This window comes from Symphalangus syndactylus, chromosome 22 (assembly GCF_028878055.3).
Source record: "Symphalangus syndactylus isolate Jambi chromosome 22, NHGRI_mSymSyn1-v2.1_pri, whole genome shotgun sequence".
NCBI classification, from domain to species: Eukaryota; Metazoa; Chordata; class Mammalia; order Primates; family Hylobatidae; genus Symphalangus; species Symphalangus syndactylus.
Window position 1 is genome coordinate 57,606,013 of NC_072444.2, and position 22,587 is coordinate 57,628,599.

The 22,587-nt window shown below is 39.4% G+C and overlaps 1 protein-coding gene across 12 annotated transcripts in view; it reads right to left on the reverse strand.

The window, feature by feature from the left end:
• Window positions 1-22,587, reverse strand: part of NCKAP5 (NCK associated protein 5) — a 1,005,982-nt gene that overhangs the window by 115,851 nt on the left and 867,544 nt on the right. For all 12 annotated transcript variants that reach the window (XM_063630959.1, XM_055260746.2, XM_055260747.2 and 9 more), the window contains 2 exons: window positions 8,114-8,215; window positions 1,826-2,008 (listed from right to left, as the gene is read on the reverse strand). In XM_063630959.1, the coding sequence (XP_063487029.1) occupies window positions 1,826-2,008; window positions 8,114-8,215 (285 nt within the window). The remainder of the gene's footprint in view (window positions 1-1,825; window positions 2,009-8,113; window positions 8,216-22,587) is intronic.

Here is a 22,587-nt window from a genome sequence, read left to right on the forward strand (position 1 = left end):
GTGCATGCCTGTGTTTAATGTCCACAGTCCTCTTCCATTTCTTGACTGGACAAGAATCTTATACATATATATATATATATATATATATATATATATATATATATATATATATTTTTTTTTTTTTTTTTCTAAAGGGTGTCTTGGTCTTAATGGGAGCAAACTGATCTCAATAATTGAAGCAACCTCACCACGTTTCAGGCTGATTCAACAAGGCCAGTGTAAAAGAACAATTAAGAATGTGGGTTCTGGAGCCTTCTGGAGCCTGGCTCTGCCATGTACTGCCTGTGGCATCTTGGGCCAGTTACTTAACTTCTTAGCACCTCAGTGTCCTCTTCTGTGAAATGGGGAGAATAGGAGACCCTACTTAATAGGCTACTGGGAGCATTACATGATCTAATGCTTCTGAAGTTCTTAAAAGGCTGTGCTGCATATGGTAATTTCTCATCAATTAGAGCCAAATTCCTCTGTAGGGCAGGTTAGCGCATTTCATACAGGCTTCCTTTCTGTTTCTACACAATTATTTAAAAAAACATACTTGTGAGCTCAAAAAGCATAATCAATCATTATTATTCAAATTGTTATATCATTAATATTCAAATTCAAAGTCATATGATACAAGTTTATTATGTAAGTTAACACTATATGAGTACTCAGCACAAAGCAAGAAACTGCAGGAAGTTTCTTAAGTAATACACATTTCAAATGTCTTCACGAATCTGGGTCTGGCTTGTTAGGTCCCTGAGAAACAAGACCGTTCACTGTGAGATATGACAGGTGTACTGGTACTCCATGACCATGACAGAGCCCTATTAAGGATCCAGAGAAGAGCCATCTGAGTGTCCATGAAGTGCCTTAAGAACTTTCTTTCTCCTCATTCAGGGGAGAGATTGCCTTAGAACATCAAAAGCTACTGTAATTGGAAGAATTCCAGCCAAAAAATAAAAGAAAGTGAAAAGCCTTTGAGAGGGAGAGAGACAAAGAGGTGTGAAAGTGAAAAGAGCAGAGCGAGGGTCTCTGGGAGCCAGCGAAATTCACAAAGCGAGGAAACATCCCTGACCATCTTTCCAGTCTGTTCCCAACCAGGCTCGGAGCAATCATTATTCAGAGCGGCTAACAACTCCTTAGAGGGAGCAATTTTGATAATGCAGTAGGCTCTATACTTTGCATTGGAAGTCTGAGTCCAAGGGAATAAGCCCTAAATGCAAACTTGAAATCTTCTGAGTTCTTGTTCAGAGGATGACAAAGCTACTCCCTCATCAATATCTCCTGGGAGTTCTGGATTTTTCTTGGTTTCTACACTGCTAAAACCGTGAACTAAATTTATACGAATGGTAGAAAAATGACCTCCAAATACTCTGATCCGGGGTTTCTATTCTCGTGTGCTCTTTCCTTTTCTCCAACATTAGGGAATGGATAAAACAGCTATTTCAAATATTTCCCTTACATCAGTGTACAAAGATGTCTACTCAAAGCACGAAGGAACCTCCAGCTCTGCAAGTCCACTGTGCAGATGGGAGTCATTCTAGTAGTAGTAATTATTAAAAATCCTGGTAAAGGAACTCTTGGCATGTATATAAGTAGAAATATGCCTATCTACACTGAAGTTGTGGTCTCTGTCATCTCACCATGCTGCCCTCCAATTTATAGTCAAATAGTGTTTTATGAGGCTATGGCATTGACGAAAGGAGGTCAATATAATACATGAGCAGGTGCTCAGCAAATGGTGGCTTCCTTCTTACCCTTCCCACCCGCCCTTCACCTTCATGACCAAATCCTACTAGAAGAGGATTCTTTTCTGGTTCAGTCTGATGCCACAGTGCCTTACCCTTTTCCTGAGGTTCTTCCCATCGTGCCACGTGTAGGAGGAGCCACTGGAGTACTCGCTACAGGTGCTTGAAAGAGAGAGTTCACTGCTGCTGCTGTAGCTGTTTCGAGGACAGAGATGACCAGGGATGACAGCCCCCAAGCCAGGGCATTTCAAGGCCGATTTTGTATTTAGTTGGTGTTCCTGAAAAAGCGGGACAGCTCTGAGCAAGGGCTTTGCTCAGAGGAGAGTAAATATCAACACAACCTTATGGTGAGGTAGATGGGAATACAGATGCTCCTCAACTTATGGCAGGAGTACATCCCGATAAACCCATGGTAAGTGGAAAATCAGCGAAAATGTACTCAATACACCTAACCCACAGAACATCACAGCTCAGCCCAGCCTACACTTACATTAGCCTACCGTTGGGCAAAGTCATCTAACACAAAGCCTATTTTATAATAAACTGTTGAATATCTCATGTAATTTATTGAATACTGTGCTGAAAATGAACATCAGAATGGTTGTATGGGTGCTCACAGTACAGTGTCTACTGAATGTGTATTTTGGCCCCATCACAAAGTTAAAAAATACTGTTGAACTACCCTAAGCTGCAGATTGTCTGTATAGTATGGTATGATAGTTAGGGGCAGACTTTGGAGTCAAATTATAGACTCAGATCCTGGCTCTGCCTCCTACTGTGTGGCTATGGGGAAACTATTTACTCTCTTTCTTAAAAGAAAATCATGATACTATTGCTTATCTTATAGGGCTATTGCAAGGACTAAACGAGGGTCTAGCTGTGAAGCACATCACAGCATCTGGCCTCTAGTAGGTGTTCAATTATTACAAGCTGCCATCATTATTAGGCAAAAGTACCACAAGGGTGGTCTTATTTTATCTAGCCATACTGGTGAGAATATCAAATCAGTATCAAAACATGACTCGAATGCTACAAAAGGACGAAGACAGAGTCACATCTTTGACTACGGGGTTCAAAAGCATGTAAACTGGCTGTGCGTCTAGTGGTCTGGATCCCAGGCTACCTACTGCCACTAAGCATGCACTCTTGAGCAAGGAAGACTTCTAACTTCCGTGGTCTTTAATGTCCTCTTTATAGAGGGTGCTGCTCTCTGAGATTTCTGCTACAGTTTCCTCTGGTTCTGATGGCATCATACTAAGTCGACAACAAGATGCCCATTGCCTATCTGTGCTACCTCACAGGAAGCCATGCACAGCAGACACCAAACTCAGGTATCATGAGCCTCTGCTGTAAATATAATAGTGCTTTTCATATCCAGTCCTTGTTACCATTTGGCTATCCACATGATAATAACCCTCACATCAAGTAGATCTGGGTTTTTAGTGGAAGGTTCAAGCTGTTAGAATTCTAGTGGTTCTGCATAAGGCAAGGGTGACAAATAAAGCTGTAAACCTCCAAACACATCTTGACAGCCACATTATAGGCCCCTCGTGTAACAGATGAAGCTCTACGAACTGGACAAGCTAAATTAATTTACATCCCAACCACTGAGAACAGATTCTTTCTATTACCATCTAATTCCTGTCTCCTATTTATATAAAGCTTTGTTTCAGAAACTCTTTGATGGGAAGCCATCTGTCTTTGTGTCACTTGCAGAGTGGCAAAGCCTCTTACTTATACAATTTATTGACACTTTGTGGGTGCCTTTCAGTACCTGAGTACTTATCACTGTTCTCCAAATGCAGTTCCAACTGATGGTGACTAAACGCCAGCTTGGGAAAGGAAGGTAATGATGATCCTACAGTATTTGCGGTAAATATTAAACTCCTACATCAGTATATACGGCATGTTTAATTTACTCTCTAATCAATATCTATAATGCTTAATAACATGAGATTTTCAGTATTAGGCATCTGCCTTACTATCAATACTTCATTTTTGCTGCATAACAATCTCTTTAAGTGATCTAAAAATGCCAAGAAATTTTACTATCCTATTTCTTCCCCCTGAAATTTGGCTCTACATATCATTGAAAGGAGAAACTTGTCTTAAAAGCAGGCTTTCAGCAATATCGATTGATTTATGACCTTGTTTATTGCCGGATGTAACTTAGTTAAGGGGAGTTCATATTTGTATCTCCACAGATGCCTACAACAAATGGTTGTGTCACAGAGCAGCAACTGCCATTTCAGCCTCAGCCACTGTCGGCACTTGGAATGTGCACTGAGCAAACTTTCAGAAATATCTCATCAGGCTTTACTTCTACTGTGTGCTTTCTGTTTTCTCCATTCTGTCCTCTCGTATTTTGTTGTTTAGGTATGCAGCGTGGTGGTTGTTATTTAGGACTGCCTCTGCTCTGACAGATGTGTCTACTCCACAGAGAGAGAGAGAGAGAGAGAGAGAGAGAGAGAGAGACTATGTCTGTTGTCCCACCAGGCTGTCCAGATCCAAACTCCAATAGCCTTTTTGTCCTCTGCCTGGCTATTGGTTACAGTTAACATTCTACTTCTCCCAAGGTATTGAGGGAGGCTTGCATGCAATTCTCTCTGTCCTTCCCGCCTGTTCTTCCTACTACATCTATTAAAATTATACCTATTTTTACAACTCAATTCCCAGTCCTCTTTTAATGAATAAGCAGCCTTGCCCACTCATGTCCATGTGTATACCTCCTGTATAGATGTTGGGGTAAGATGACTCAGAAGTAGGACTCAGAAGATGGGCTGGAGTGAGAAGGAATTGCTGCTTCTCCTTTGGCCTTGAACTTGAGATGCTCTGTTTTTTTCCTTTTTTTTTTTTTTTTTCAGATGGAGTTTCACTCTTGTTGCTCAGGCTGGAGTGCAATGGCATTATTTCAGCTCACTGCAACCTCTGCCTTTCCTCCCAGGTTCAAGTGATTCTCCTGCCTCAGCCTCCAAAGTAGCTGGCATTACAGGCATGCGCCACCACACCTGGCTAATTTTGTATTTTTAGTAGAGACGGGGTTTCTCCATGTTGGTCAGGCTGGTCTCGAACCCTCAGTTGAGGCGGGTGATCCACCTCAGTTTCCCAAAGTGCTGGGATTACAGGTGTGAGCCACCACACCCGGCCGAGATGCCCTGATGTGATGGCAGATACTTGAGGGAGGTGGAGAAGGCCTGTGAATGTCATGTGGGAGCAGGCAGGGGCAAGGATGGTTAAGCAGAGAGGTGTCCTCTAAGACAGGCTTTTCACACTTTAATGTGAACTGAATCACCAAGGGATCTTGTTAAAATGCAGATTCTGATTCAGTAATTCTGAGGTAGGACCTGAGATGTATGTAGTATTTTTAACAAGTTCCCAGGTGCTTCAATGCTGCTATTCTGTGACCCATGCTTTGCACAGCAAGCCTCTAGGAGAAGCTATTAAAGAAGTCAGTCTCTTATGTGGGTTCCCTAGCAGCATGTTGTGGTACCTCACTGTCTGACGTGGGCTGTGCTGAGCCAGGCAAAGGGAATGGCTGAGCCTGCCTGCCAGCAGGCACGTAAGTTAGGGAGAGTGTCTGTGTAGGTGTACGTGTAGCGGTAGTTACAGAGTAATTCCTTGCAAGGAAGAGAAGGCGGCCACTCCTTTCTACTGGGAAATTCTCCCACCTTCCTCCACCTTGGAAAATCAATGTTTGAATTTAATAAGGGACGCGGAATCCCTGACATCCTGGCTGCAAAGTGAGCTCTTTTTTTCCTACAGTTTCCTTCATCAGCATGTGATTATCACATAGGATTATCTACTCCAGTAAATAACTGTTCTGTGGTTGAGCACTTGAACTCCAAGACCATTTATGAGGCTTAAATTCTGGCTTTCACTTGCTAGCTCTGTGAGCTTGGGAAAATTACTGAACCCCTCTGTGACTCAGTTTCTTTCTTTGTAAATGGAGATCATGAAAGTAGCTACTATGTGGGATCATTGTGAAGACTGAACAGCCCCTGACAAATGCTGATGCTTAGGGACTTTTACGTGGGTGTTGCTGCTATTATTAAAAATGTCTATTATATATATATATATATATATATATAGAGAGAGAGAGAGAGAGAGAGAGAGACAGAGGCCGGGCACAGTGGCTCACACCTGTAATCCCAGCACTTTGGGAGGCCAAGGTGGGTGGATTGCCTGAGGTCAGGAGTTTGAGACCAGACAGGCCAATATGGTGAAACTCCATCTCCACTAAAAAATACAAAAAATATAGCCAGGCATGGTGGTGTGCATCTGTAATCCAAGCTACCTGGGAGGCTGAGGCAGGGGAATTGCTTGAATCAGGGAGATGGAGGTTGCAGTGAGCCGAGATCATGCCACGGTACTCCAGCCTGGGCAACAGAGTGAGACTTCATCTCAACAACAACAACTATATATATACACATACACACACACACACACACACACGTGTCTTGGCTCTTCAACGAAGCCATCAGTTAGTTCATGATCTCCCTACGGGACCCTGTTTTACACTTCCGGATATCCTATCATTCCCTGATGCCTGGTGCCTAAGTAGTAACTACATTAAGCAATAGCCAAAAGTGGATGGACTTTGTTACCAGAGATCACTGATTTGAGCTTCTGGCTTCTGGAGAGACATATTAGTAAAGCCCTTTCTCAGTGATCATTTCTACCTCTGCTGTGGTTTGCTGTGGGTGTGGCATGGTACCACATATTAAGAGAACTGAAGGGGGCCAAAGGAACAGAGATCTTATGATTGTTCCAATATTGTTAGCAGGCACTGTGTACACACATTTCCTGTGTTATCTCATTTAATCCTCACCACAGCTCTCTGAAATAGAAAAGAAGTATCATTATCCTCATTTTCTAAAAGGGAAGACTGAGGCATTGAGGTTTTAATACCTTGCCCACGTTGCCCTGTCAATATAACATTCTGATGCCCGGCCCAAGTCCAAGCCATTATGCCATAATGCCAAGTCAGCCCTCTGACAATGAGCAGAGCTCCCAGAGATACACAGAACCCCATGCATCCCAGTGAGTTGTCACTGGTAATAATGATTATTCTTAAAATTCTTCATCAAAAATGTGTATTAGCTTCTATTGCAACATTATCTTAATTATGTTGATTTAACAGGCAAAAATACAACCTGTCTTCCGCACTATCCAAAGTATATTTTCCTTATTGTTTATTTTAGATTACTACCCTGAATGATTCATATACTTGAAACATTCTTACTGTGAGAAACGCAGTATAAAATCTACAATTTTAGTTAAAAAATAGAGATAAAGAATGAAGTTGGCCGGGTGCGGTGGCTCACACCTGTAATCCCAACACTTTGGGAGGCCAAGGCAGGCAGATCACAAGGTCAGGGGTTCGAGACCAGCCTGACTAACATGGTGAAACCCCGTTTCTACTAAAAATATAAAAATTAGCTGGGTGTGGTGGCAGGTGCCTATAATCCCAGCTACTCGGGAGGCTGAAGCAGGAGAGTCGTTTGAACCCAGGAGGTGGAGGTTGCAGTGAGCTGAGATCACGGCCATTGAACTCCAGCCAGGGCAACAGGGTGAGACCCCATATCAAAAAAAAAAAAAAGACAGAGAATGAAGCCCAGAGTTTAATTCTTCCCATTTTTAAATAAAAACTCCACACTTAAAAAAACAAAACAAAACTCCTGACTTTAAGGCTATATTATAGATTGGATGCCATTAGGTCTTTATGAAAGTTTAAAGTGACAACATTCCACTGAAATTGAATTCAAATCTAACTTGAGAATATTAACATTTAATGGTCTATCTACACTGATAGAATTATTCAGTAAAATAAAAAAACAGTTATCCACAAATGTTCATGTCATTGTTTTAAGCCTCACATTTTTCATTATATATTTATTTGGCAATTGTGTTTTTTCAAGTTACTCTTTTTATGTCAACGAGAGTTAAAAAGCCACGCTGGTTAAAGTTTTGCCAAATAAGCACAAAGCTAACCCCAGCTAGAGAAAAAAAATGCAGAGCCTATGAATTTTTAAAAGTTCATACATAATATATCATAAAAGTAGGATGAATAATATGGGACGTGGGTTCTAATAAAAAGCTCCTTGACCATTTCTCAGAGACTCTGAGATGTAATCAATATCCAAAAAAGGTATCTTGGGGACAAAGCCAAGATTTATGATATTTTTGCCGAGAATGACACTTTCTGCTTACTATATCAGCTGGGGGACATGATATTGAATTTCAGAGAACACAAGAAAGGAAAGTATTTTTATCTGCCTGACAATGCTTCAAGGATACACTTTATGGTTCGCTTATGACATCATATTTGATGGAAGGAAAATAACAACCGAAACAAGTGTTCTGAAGGCAACTGGGAAACTCACGTGCAGCTCAGCATCAGTTCGTGACTGTGTAAGACTTCGGCTTCTTTCCACCTCTGAAAGCAAATCTCCGGATGAAAGATCCAAGAGGCGTGAGTGAAGTTTCTAGGTAAAACCAAGCAGAAACATTGAATAGCGATAATTTAATTATTTGTTTCAAAATCCTGCCTTGGACAGTTAAATCTCAAAAGAGTTGGCATTTCCAGATTAGATAATACATGTCCTAATTTTAAAAAGTTTATTCTAGTTTATCAGTGTTCCCGTACATGTATATATATGTGTATATGCAAATTGCATTTTGTAAACAATAGTGATGCTTTTACAGTCTGTCAGTCTGCCTTGGAAGATATGTAGTAGAAAAATATAAGTAGTAGTTAAAAAAATAAGTGGTAGGAAAACTATGAATACTCTGATATATTTATTGGGTAGTATGAAAATTAACATTTGATATTCATATTAAGAAAACCAATCACCAAGTTCACCTTACTATGTTGAGCAGTGGTTAAAATCTGAGCAGATAATTATAAAAGTGACCTTATTTCTAAACAGCATTGATCTTGTGAAATATCTTCCCTTGGACACCTTGGACACATTTTAACTCAAAGTCATTAATGTCATCTGTTAGGAACAATTAATGTGAATAGAAAATAATTGCTTCGGGGACCTGGGGACTCTGAGGATTTTGTACATTAATATTCACGTGCTATTCAATTATATACTGAATTCTTTATTTCAGTTTTGTTTGGGAGGACTGCTAAGCCAGAGACATTTCACTATATTAATCTTGATACTAATTACTAAGGCTTTTCTGTGGACCTTAAATTTGATCTGTTTAATTGCAAATACAATAAAACTCGTGATTTATGCCTAATGTTTCTGCTAGGCTGATGACATTTTGAAAATGGCACTTATAGCCTGGTTTGTCTTGGTTACAACTTTTGTGGCTCCAGATGCTAAAAAAAAATCTAATTGAGTAAGTAAATAATGCAGCTAAGCATGCCTCTCTTGCTTCTGAAAAGTTTTTTCTATTTCTTTTTCTCCCTGGAGAGGCCCTGCTGCACACTGATGCTGATCTAAGAAATGCCTTTGCTTCTTTGCCACTGAGCAATGTTAGAATCATCTTAGAGGTCAGGGCTGTCCCACTGGTCACTCTGTCCCAGCATATCTACCGTGAAGTCAGCAGGGACTACAAACTCCACTAAAATGAGCCACATTCTCTCTGTTCCCCATTCAATACTCTTTAGGCTGAACTTCTGTGACAGCCCTGAGTTCTTGGTTAGGTGATTATTCAACAAACATTTATGCAGCACCTCCTGAAGGATGGCACTGTGGCAGGGCTGTATTCTATCCTCCTGCAAGGGTAAAGGTATTTTTTTTGCTGTTGTGGGTTGGCCAGTTCTCCTTCTCAGTGGACCTTCAAATTGTGTGTCTGTGGAGGTCCTTTCACAAAAAAGAAAATAATTTCTAAACTGATTGCCTGTTGCTTTGAAAATCCAAATTTCTCCGGCAGAGCTAAGACCTCCATAGGTAACCAGAACCAATGCATTGTTTCTGGACAGTTTTTGTAATCCTAATTCTATAATCCTAATTCAAGATTCAAGCTCTAGAATCTGACTTTCCTGGGGGCAAAGATAGAATTTATCTCATCTTGCAATCTCTGGAACCTGACAAAATACATCATACTTAGTAAGCAGCCCATTAGTGCTTGTTGTAGTGTTTAAACAAAAAGATGTCTTTATATTTTACTCACCCCTGTGTAAGTTTTAAAGATTGAGAGAGTGCCAAAAGAATTACAATGTTGTGAGACCGAAGAATACATTTATCAATATGCAAACAGGACAAGAAGTTATGGGAAATCACATTCAACAAAAGAAATGATTTTGAGTGGTATATCATGTGATTTGAGAGAAGAGGCCTCAATGGATTAGCTATCTGACTTATTCAGTTCATGAACGCACTTCATTATTACTTCTCAGATATATGATGTTACACTTTCACCTACTGCATGAATATATGCATCTAAAATCCTGCCCTCTTCAAGGCTGTTTCAGTGGCTTTTATCCAAATGGGTCCCTTCCCTTATTGAAATAGGGAAGGTCTGCGTGGGAGAAACGAGAGGTCCTGGGGCAAGGACCAGGAGACCTGAGTTCTAGCCCTGTCAAAGGTACACGTTCTACAGGATCTCAGGAATGTAACTGAACCTCTTAGTCTCAAATCCCTCATCTGCAAAAGAAAGATGGAAAAACTTAAACCAGAGCTACCATCTGACCCATCAGTCCATTGCTAGGTATGTACCCAAAGGAAAATCAATCATTCTACCAAAAAGATACAAGCACACACATGTTCCTTGCCACACTATTTACAGTAGCAAAGACATGGAATCAACCTAGGTGCAAATAAGTAGTGGATTGGATAAAGAAATATGGTACATATATACCATAGAATACAGCCATAAAAAAGAATGAAATCATGTCCTTTGCAGCAACACGAATCCAGCTAGAGGAGGCCATAATCCTATGTGAATTAATTCAGAAACAGAAAACCAAATACTGCATGTTCTCACTTATAAGAGGAAGCTAGATACTGAGCACACATGGACATAAACATGGGAACAACAGACCCTTCAGACTACTAGATGGGGAAAAAGAAAGGGGGAAATGGGTTGAAAAACTACTTGGTGGGTACTATGCCCACTACCTGGGTGATGGGACCTGCATCCAAAACCCAGCATCATGTGACATACCCGTGGAACAAACTTGCACATGTACCTCCTGAATCTAAAATAAAAGGTGAAGTTAAATAAAATTCCTAACAAAGTCACAACATCCAATGATGGAATTATAGGCATCAATAAGTGTATATTTTCAGAAAAAAAAAGACAGAAGTGGCTATTTAATCTATTACCACAGGTATAGAGGGGCACTATCATATTAAGAAGGGAAAACAAATAGGATAATATACTGAAATTCACATAGGCCAATTTATTGTTATACCTGACAGTTGGTGGTAGGTAATTTCTTAGATAATAAGGCACAAATGAATCATTCATTGTTATAGTTTTCATACATATAAGGCAAATAAAAATTGACTTAGAATAAAATAAAATCTGTTTACTTTTTAAAAAAAATTTAAACATTTAATTATTATTATTTTTAAAATTTTTAATTATTATGGGTACATAATAGTTGTTTATATTTATGGGGGTACATGTGATGTTTTAATACAGGTATACAATGTATAATGATCCAATCAGGATAACTGGATTATCTATCATCTCAAGCACAATAAAATCTACTTTTGTGTTAAGGCTATAGGCAAGGAAATGATAGGTAAATATCACACAACTTCCCTTAAATAACTGTGAAAGCACACAACCCCAAAGAGACTAAACTTCTTATGATAAGAATTTTTATAATAGGCTCATATTTTCACCATATATATATATAAAATATACAGGCATGTGTGTGTACAGCATCACTTTTTATACTGATACTATATTACCTGTGCTTCGGTGAAAAATAGGTAGAATGTATACATTAGAAATTTAATTAAGTCACTGTCAAAAAGAGCGTAACTGACATAAGAAGACCATGACCTCTTAAGAGGAGCCCCCCAGCTTAGGGGGCAAATTCTCCATCATATACCCATGTATAGTTCATATCTACTGTTAGTGTTCATCTGAATAAAATCTCATCTGAAATACTTTAAACTTCCTGTCTTTAATCTGCAAATCCCAATGAATTCTGGAGTTAGACATACTTCTTTTGTTTTAGACATGAAAAGTAGCAGGACTACTCAGTATAGGTTTGAAATAGGCCTTGTGTCATCTGTCACACTGTCTCAGTAACTGAGATTCAACTGGGTTTCAGAGATAGAGACTCCTAATTTCACACATTTTCAAACCAGAGGTAAGTGAGGGATCTTTTTACTCAAATGCTTCCTTTGACGGTGACAGTCTAATCCTCCCTGTCAGACTGGCTTCACTGTCTCTGCAATGTGCCCCTCTCCCGTCTGAGTTGATGTTTTGTCCATTTTTCCATGGCACACTCTCCTCCTCCTGCCCCTAGATCCTGTCCAGTATTCAGGGCCACATTGAAACCCTCCCTGTAAAGTCATCTATCCTCTCTAACCCACAGTGGATTCCCTGCCTTGAGGGATTGGACTACCTCTCATTTCGGTCCTTTATTCAAAGTGCACTCTTACTGAGTTGTTCTCTGTGTAGGTTCTATCTTCCTAACAGGACAATCAGCTCCATGAAAACGCAGGCCAATCCCTTAATTTCTACGTTGTCCCAGTGGCAAGGACTAGCTGGGTGTCATAAAACCTCTGGAACCTTGGCCCTCTTCCTTCTGGGTGCATGGCTGGCCTGCATTTCCCGGCCTCCTTTACAGACAGGTGTGCCTACATGACATGTTTAGTTCTAGGTCATGGAGCCTGAGCAAAAGTGACATCTGCCCTTTCTTGCCTGGCTCAGGAATACCTCCCTCATAAAGTCTTCCATGCTCTTTATCCTTCCACTGGCTTGATGCAGCCAACTCAGCACAGCAATCTTGGAAGCCACTTGTTGAAGATGAAGCCAACCAGGTATAGGGAGTTTGGCTTCTTAAATTCTCAACTGGAAGAAAGCCACTCTGGGAAAAGAAATGGCTTTTTTGGATTTGACACAAGGAAGATATCAACTTATACTGAATTTGGGCCATGATTCATTTGGAGATTGTTATTATTGCTGACACTGACCTGGCTGACACAGTTCTCTCTGCAGCCTACAGGGTAGCCACTCAAGAAATATGCATGTTTCTATGTATTTACACATGTATATGTAGTGGCTATGTCAACAGCCCAAGGTGACAACCCCACTGAAGATTCTAGCTTCACAGGAAAGAGACTTGCTTTCTGTCACTGTATGCAAGGGCAGGCATTGGGGGATTGTGTTTAGAGCTAAGATGTATCACAATTTATAACAGAACACACGCCTCATACAGGTGTAAAATACCAAGCTAAGCTCTGGGGACCTGGAATGCCAGGGCAGTCAGTGCCTGAACTACATATTGGGTTGGTAATATTTGGTGGGTTCACTTGCCTTCAGTCAGTCAGTTTTACGTTCTCTGTGCAGTTCTGTATCTGTAACTCAAGGCAGAGAAATGTCCCCCTCAACAGACTGTGCCAAGGACTGGCTGTCTTTTATCTGGCAGGATGAAGGTGGAGTGGACCCTTTAGGGTGGTAGTGACTGATTCTGCAGCTCTCTAGTTAATGATAGCAGCAGAGACTGAGGTGCATTTGAGCCTTTGGCTATTTAGAAGAGACGGGGTTTCACCATGTTGGCCAGGCTGGTCTTGAACTGCTGACCTCAGGTGATCCATCTGCCTCAGACTCCCAAAGTGCTAGGACTACAGGCATGAGCCATGGCACCCAGCCCCTCCAACTATTAAAAGCCAAATATCTGCACAAAAGAGAAGTTTTAACTGTTCAGCACCTGATCCGAGAGAAGGGATGCCAACAGCTGCCTGGCCGCTCCCCGTCTCGGTGAGTCCTCGCCTGCTCTAGCCCACTGTCTCTCTGGGTCCTGCCACACTCTGTCCCTTTGGCTGGCTGCTTATTTGGACCTGGCCATGTTTAGGGATCACCCTCCCTCAAATCTAGTGGACTGGATGCTGGGCTGATTTCTCGGATAAAGAACTTACTGCTTTTTCAGCTTTAGTTTTGTTTTCAAATTGTCTCCACTTTGGAGAGCTGTTCTCACCTCACAGCTTCTAGAAAGCTTCCTAGAGCCCCATTTCTGCTCCCTCAACTCTGTCTTAGGCGGGCCCTGGGCCCAGGGCCCAGGGTTTGATTCCCTTTAAGCCCAACACAAGGGAAGCAAACCTGGAGTGAGTTATTATGAAATCTGAGTATCTTTTGATATTCTAACTTCCTCTGATTTCCTGTAAGTCCACCTTTCTAGAGGATTTGGGGCATGTTTAAGAGAAGCATTTTAAATATGACCCTGAACAGACATAATCAGGTGAATAAGCTTTGTTCCTTCTGTTGGGTAATAAGGCAATTTCACAGGTATGCATAAGGATCTCCAAAAGGAAGTTCCAGGAAATTTTCTGAAATAGCTTGGAGCCTTATGAAAATAATTTTTCTGTGGAAGCCAAATGATCTTCCATAAAAACCCCAAAGTTTTGCCTTATTCACATACTAGACTTACATTTTTGCCACACTCAGAAGTGTGATTTTTCATCAGCCCCTCCAGAATCCCATCAAGAGAGATTGTGGCAGATCCCTGGGTTCACATTTCACAAGTTTCATTCTATTCCATTAAGAATTTATTATAAAACTGAATATTACATAACTGCATATTATATAACTGAGTATTATATGGTCATTTCTTAGATTCACAAAAATTTGAGACCAGGACAAAATCTTTTTTGACAAAAGCTGATGTTTAATTAATTATGCCATTATTTCCATTTGGGGCTACAAAGATAAAACATAATATCTGCATTCAGCCTTCCTGCTGATGTGACAGTGTGCCTTCCAAATGTTCTCCTAGAGGCCCTTTAAAAAAATATGTCCATCATAATTTGATCTCACTTCAGTGTCTGAAATTTTTACAGCTAATTTTTTAAGCCATCTGCAACAGTCCTTGTTGCAATTATTATTTTCCCTGACAACTTTTAGACTTGCCTTGCACATCAACGTTTAGCTGCCCTGAATGCATACTGTTTTGCTCTGGATGGTGCCTTGGCAAATGACATGGCTCTATCTCTTTTCTGCTTCTCCAGGACCCAAGGTTATAAAATACTTTTGAAACAATTATTCCACAGCTATATTCAAAACCTTCTTCAGGGGTCCCCACTTCCATGACGGCCTGATTATCCAGTGGCTACCTAAGGGAGCAGCATTTGGTTTGGTGATTAGAAAGTTTATTCATGGTCTCTGCAGCTTAGACTGATGACCAGAGCACCTCTTACCTGTCCTTAACTGCTGCGATTCCATTAACAGTGCCCCAAGGCACCAGTAGGTAGATGGATGAGGATGAAAACAGCAGACTTTTCCCTAAAGAGCCTCCACTCTAATTAGTCCAACACTAATTTATGCTTTATGCTTTATGAAGCATCTACTATGTGCAGAATCATGACTATGAGCTATGACTCAAGGAAGCTCATTAACAGAGCTGACAATATCCCTGAGCAGACCAAGCACATGAAGGAGAAAAAAATACAAGAATTCTTAAGGCAGAGCATGCAAACAAGATCACAGTAGAGTAAGGGTGCCATGTAGCTAGGGATGGTGGAGGCCAGTGTATTAACCACACAGTTAAATACATGTAAGAGAATATTCTGTGCAAAGGGAACTTAGCTCTTCCTGCAGAGCTCCCAAATCTCTTGGTTTGAAGTCTCTACAAAACAAACAAACAAACAAACAAAAATTCGGAAATATTTCAGACCTAACAGCAAAGCGACAGAATGTTGAGAAAAAGGACAGAAGGTTAAGGCTCCCATGGCAGGCCAGTCAGACGTGTGTGTGGGCGGGAGGACAGCCAAAGAGTGACTCGCATTCGCTTGCCAAGCCCGACTCTCTGAAGCTTCCCTTTTGTCTTCTTCTGTGAATATGATCTAAGGGAGGAAGTGATTCAGCACAGCCTGAGCCTATCTGGGATCTAAGAGACACAGAAGTGCCCAGAAATTTCCATTTTCATCACTAATTACTTTAACAGGTACTTTAATAAGTGCTTTCCAATTGCCCCCGCTGTTTTGTAAAATTATCTACACTGCATTTTACATTTTTAATCAAGCTTTATTTTTGAAAAGTTCTGACTTTCTGAAGATTTTGCCTTTTACATGTGGGGGAACACATTTTTTCCCTCTGATTTCACTAAACTAAAAGGATTAGTTAGTGGGGAAAAAAAAAAAACCCAAAACTTGACCTATTTTTACCAGACCTATTGGAAGCTCCACTGATAGTCACTAGAGTTCAATGTACCACTTATTAGGAAGAAATGAATTACCACTTGCTCTGTGGGGGGAAGAGACACTCCGTGAAGTCCTTTCCCTAATCTTATCTCATGAATCTTCATACTACTGTGTGGAAGAAGCTGTCATGTTAGTTTTTAGAGATGAAGAACCCAAGATGACAGAAGCGAAGGAAGGCATCTGAAGTCACAATGCTACATATATTTCAGGAAGCAGGAGAGCCAGGATTCTGTCCCAGACCTGCTTCCTTCTGAGTCCAAGCTCTTCCTACCACATTCTGCTTGCTTTTTCTATGAAGGAAGGACGTGATAACATCATTGCTATCTTTTACAAGGCAAATCCTATGGAAGTAGCTTATTTCTGCCTAAATGTTAAGCCCACAATTTGAGCAGCTCCCATCAAATTAATTATGTTGCCTTGGTGATTTTCCTTCCCAGGTTCTGCTTTAGAGGCAGATAATTGGGAAGGAAATAATAATAATAACAGCAAGAATAATAGCTGTGAACACTTATTGAGCTCTTTTTAGCACTAAGTGTGTGTTTCACATATGTTATCCTTTTAAATCCTCATTACAACCTACAGTAAGAACTATCATACCTGTCTTGCAGGTGAAAAAACTGACATACAGAGCTAAAAAAAATCTTGCCTAATGTCACATAAATAGTATCTGAACCCTGGACAGTCTGACTGCAGACTTCATGCTCTTAATTCTACCCAGTTTAATCTGGTTAATGATGATTTGTTATAGACAACTTATTGAAATAACAATAAAAATTAATCAGACAGTAAAATGAACTGCATATAGAATTAAAAAAAATTACCTCTAAATACAATGTGATATCTTTGTTTGCTAGACTCAAACATCATTCATTCATTTACTTAAAATCACGCTTTCCTTATTATTATTCCATTGTTATCACTATTGGTATTTGATTGGTATTGTCGATTTCATTTGCTTTTTAGATCTCTACACTCTTTCCATGGAAGCATAATTCCATATGTAAATTTGGACCTAACTGAAAAAATAAAACTATGCAAAAAAAAATGAACATTTATAGAGTGCTCACTTGCAGGCTAGGTCTCGTGCTAAGTGTTTACATTATTTTTTAAAAATTTAATTTAATTCAATATTTTATTTTATTTTTATTTTTCCAGAAGTTATTGAGGCACAGGCGGTATTTGGTTACAAGAGTAAGTTCTTTAGTGGTGATTTCTGAGAATTTGGTGCACTCATCACTCGAGCAGTAAACACTGCACCATATTTGTCATCTTTTATCCCTCGCCCCCTTCCCACTCTTCCCACCAGGTCTTCAAACTCCATTGTATCATTCTTATGACTTTGTGTCCTCATAGCTTAGCTCCCACATATAAGTGAGAACATAGGATATTTGGTTTTCCATCCGTGACTTACTTCACTTATAATAATAGTCTCCAATCTCATCCAGGTCACTGCAAATGCTGTTATTTTATTCCTTTTTATGGCTGTGTAGTAGTCCATTGTGTATATATACCATAGTTTCTTTCTCCACTCATTGACTGATGGGCATTTGGGTTGGCTACACAATTTTGCAGTGTGAACTGTGCTGCTATAAATGTGTGTGCAAGTATCTTTTTCGAATAATGATTTGTTTTCCTCTGGGTAGATACCCAGTAGTGGTATTGCTGGATCAAATGGTAGTTATATTTTTAGTTCTTTAAGGAATCTTCACACTGTTTTCCATAGTGGTTGTACTAGTTTACATTCCCACTAGCAGTGTAGGAGTGTTCCCTGTTCACCATATCCACTCTGACATCTATGGTTTTTTTCATTATGGCCATTCTTGCAGGAGTAAGGTGGTATTGCATTGTGGTTTTGATTTGCATTAACTGATCATTAGTGATATTGAGCATTTTTTCATATGTTTTTTGGCCATTTGTATATCTTCTTTTGAGAATTGTCTATGCATGTACTTAGCCCACTTTTTGATGGGATTGTTTGCTTTTTTCTTACTGATTTATTTGAGTTCATAGAAGATTCAGGATATTAGTCCTCTGTCAGATGTATAGATTGTGAAGATTTCCTCCCACTCTGTGGGCTGTCTGTTTGCTGTACTGACTGTTCCTTTTGCTGTGCAAAAGCTCTTTAGTTTAATTAGGTCCCAGCTATTTATCTTTGTTGTTATTGCATTTGCTTTTGGGTTCTTGGTCATGAAATCCTTGCCTAAGCCAATGCCTAGAAGGGTTTTTCCAATGTTATCTTCTAGAAATTTTATAGTTTCAGGTCCTTAATCCATCTTGAGTTGATTTTTGTATGAGGTGAGAGGTAAGGATCTAGTTTCATTCTCCTACATGTGGCTAGCCAATTATCCCAGCACCATTTGTTGAAAAGGGTGTCTTTTCCCCACTTTATGTTTTTGTTTGCTTTGTCTAAGATCAGTTGGCTGTAAGTATTTGGGTTTATTTCTGGGTTCTCTGTTCTGTTCCTTTGGTCTATGTGCCTATTTTTATACCAGTGCCATGCTGTTTTGGTGACTATGGCCTTACAGTATAGTTTGAAATTGGTTAGTGTGATGCCTCCAGATTTGTTATTTTTGTTTAGTCTTGCTTTGGCTATGCAGGCTCTTTTATGGTTCCATATAAATTTTAGAATTTTTTTTTTCTAATTCTGTGAAGAATGATGGTGGTATTTTTATGGGGATTGCATTAAATTTGCAGATTGTTTTTGGTAGTATGGTCATTTTCACAATATTGATTCTACTCATCCATGAGCATGGGATGTGTTTCCATTTGTTTGTGTCATCTATGATTTCTTTCAATAGTGTTTTGTAGTTTTCCTTGTAGAGGCCTTTTGACCCCTTGGTTAGGTATATTCCTAAGTATTTAATTTTTTTGCAGCTATTGTAAAAGGGGTTGAGCTCTTGATTTGATTCTCCACTTGGTCGCTGTTGGTATATAAAAGAGCTACTGATTTCTGTACATTAATCATGTATCCGGAAACTGCCGAATTCTTTTATCAATTCTAGAATGGAGCTTTCTAGAGGAATCCTTAGAGTTTTCAACGTAAATGATCATATTGTCAGCCAACAGTGACAGTTTGACTTGCTTTTTACCAATTTGGATGCCCTTTATTTCTTTCTCTTGTCTGATTGCTCTGACTAGGAGTTCCAGTACTATGTTGAAGGAGTGGTGAGAGTGGGCATCCTTGTCTTGTGCTAGTTCTTAGAGGGAATGATTTCAACTTTTCCCCATTTAGTATTATGTTGGCTGTGGGATGGTCATAGATGGCTTTTATAACATAAAGGTATGTCCCTCATATGCTGATTTTGCTTAGAGTTTTAATCATAAAGAGATGCTGGATTTTGTTGAATGCTTTTTCTGCATCTATTGAGATGATCATGTGATTTTTGTTTTTAATTCTGTTTATGTGGTGTATCACATTTATTGACTTGTGTAGGTTAAACCATCCCTGCATTCCTGGTATGAAACCCACTTGATCATGGTGGACCATCTTTTTGATATTTTGTTGGATTCGGTTAGCTAGTATTTTGTTAAAAATTTTAGCATATCTATGTTCATCAAAGATATTGGTCTGTAGTTTTCTTTTTTGGTTGTATCCTTTCCTGGTTTTGGTATTAGGGTGATGCTGGCTTCATATAATGAATTAGGGAAGATTCCTTCTTTCTGTTTCTTGTGGAGTAGTGTCAAAAGGATTAGCAACAATTCTTCTTTGAATGTCAGGTAGAATTCTGCTGTGAATCCATCTGGTCCTGAACTTTTTTTGTTCTTGGTAATTTTTAAATTACCACTTCAATCTCACTGCTTGTTGATGGTCTGTTCAGGGTATCTAATTCTTTCTGGTTTAAGCTAAGAGGGATGTATTTTTCCAATAATTTATCCACCTCTTCTAGGTTTTCTAGTTTATGTGCATAAAGGTGTTTATAGTAGCCTTAATTGATCTTTTGTATTTCAGTGGCATCAATTGTAATATCTCCTGTTTCATTTCTTAGTGAGGTTATCTGGATTTTCTCTCTTCTTTTCTTGGTTAATCTTGCTAATGGTCAATCAATTTTATTTATCTTTTCAAAGAACCAGTTTTTTGTTTCATTTACCTTTTTATCTTTTGTATTTTTTTTTTTTTATTTCAATTTCATTTAGCTCTGCTGTGATCTTGGTTATTTCCTTTCTACTGCTGGGTTTGAGTTTGGTTTGTTCTTGTTTCTCTAGTTCCTTGAGGTGTGACCTTAGAGTATCAGTTTGTGCTCTTTCAGTCTTTTTGATGTAGGCATTTAGGGCTATGAAATTTCCTCTTAGCACTGCCTTTGCTGTATCCCAGAGGTTTTGATAGATTGTGTCATTACTGTCATTCAGTTCAAAGAATTTTTTATTTCCATCTTGATTTTGTTTTTGACCCAGTGGTCACTCAGGAGCAGGCTATATCATTTCCATGCATTTGCATGGTTTTGAAGGTTCCTTTTGGAGTTCATTTCCAGTTTTATTCCACTGTGGTCTGAGAGAGTGCTTGATATAATTTCAATTTTCTTAAATTTATTGAGACTTGTTTTATGGCCTATTATATGGTCTATCTTGGAGAACGTTCCACACACTATTGAATAGAATGTGTATTCTGCGGTTGTTGAATGAAATATTCTGTATAAATCTGTTAAGTCCATTTGTTCCAAGGTATAGTTTACATCCATTGTTTCTTTGTTGACTTTCTGTCTTGATGACCTGTCTAGTGCTGTCAGTGGAGTACTGAAGTCCCCCACTATTATTGGGTTGCTGTCTATCTCATTTCTTAGGTCTATTAGTAATTGTTTTATGAAGTTGGGAGCTCCAGGGTTATGTGCATATACATTTAGGATTGTGATATTTTCCTGTCAGACAAGGCCTTTGCCATTATATAATGTCTCTCTTTGTCTCTTTTAACTGCTGATGCTTTAAAGCTTGTATTGCCTGATCTAAGAATAGCTACTCCTGCTCGCTTTTGGTGTCCATTTGTATGAAATCCCCTTTTCCATCCCTTTAAGTTTACGTGAGTTCTTATGTGTTAGGTGAGTCTCCTAAAGGCAGCAGATGGTTGGTTCATGAGTTCTTATCCATTCTGTGGTTCTGTATCTTTTAAGTGGAGCATTTAGGCTATTTAAATTGAATGTTAGTATTGAGATGTGAGGTACCATTGCATTCATTGGGCTCGTTGTTGCCTGTGTACTTTAGTTTTTGGTTTGTTGTTTTTGCTTTTTAACTTGTTTTTTTGTTTTATAGGTCCTGTGTGATTTATGCTTTCAAGAGGTTCTGTTGTGATGAGTTTCCAGGATTTGTTTCAAGATTTAGAGCTCTTTTCAGCAGCTCTTGTAGTGGTGGCTTGGTGATGGCAAATTATCTCAGCATTTGTTTGTCTGAAAAAGACTGTATCTTTCCTTCATATATAATGCTTAGTTTCACTGTATACAAAGTTCTTGGCTGATAATTGTTTTGTTTGAAGAGGCTGAAGATAGGGCTCCAATCCCTTCTAGCTTGTAGGGTTTCTGCTGAGAAATCTGCTGTTAATCTGATAGGTTTTCCTTTATAGGTTACCTGGTGCCTCTTAAGATTCTTTCCTTTATCTTAAGTATGGATAGCCTGATGACAATGTGCCTAGGCAAAGATCATTTTGTGATGAATTTCACAGGTGTTCTTTGTGCTTCTTGTATTTGGATGTTTAGGTCTCTAGTGAGGCCGGCAAAGTTTTCCTGGATTATTCCCCCAAATATGTTTTCCAAGCTTTTAGAATTCTCTTCTTCCTCAGGAACACTGATTATTCTTATGTTTGGTTGTTTAACATAATCCTAGACTTCTTGGAGGCTTTGTTCATATTTTCTTATTCTTTTTTTCATTGTCTTTGTTGGATTGGGTTAATTTGAAGACCTTGTCTTTGAGCTCTGAATTTCTTACTTCTACTTGTTCAATTCTATTGCTGAGACTTCCAGAGCATTTTGTATTTCTAAAAGTGTGTCCAAAGTTTCCTGAATTTTTGGTTGTTTGTTAAGCTATCTATTTCCTTGAATATTTCTCCCTTCACTTCTTGTATTAATTTTTGGATTTCCTTGCAGTGGACTTCGCCTTCTCTGATCCCTCGCTGATCAGCTTAATAACTAACCTCCTAAATTCTTTTTCACGTAAATCAAGGATTTCTTCTTGGTTTGGATCCATTGCTGATGAACTAATGTGATTTTTTTGGAGAGTGTTAAAGAGCCTTGTTTTGTCATACTACCAGGGTTGGTTTTCTGGTTCCTTCTCATTTGGGTAGGCTCTGTCAGAGGGAAGGTCTAGGGTTGAAGGTTGTTGTTCAGATCCTTTTGTCCTATGGGTATTCCCCAATGTAGTACTCTCCCCCTTTTCCTATGGATGTGGCTTCCTGTGAGCCAAAAGTGATTGTTGTCTCTCTTCCAGATCTAGCCACCCAGTGAGTCTACTCAACTCCAGGTGGGTACTGGGGGTTGTCTGAACAGAGTCCTGTGATGTGAAATGTCCATGGGTCTCTCAGCTGTGGATACCAGTAT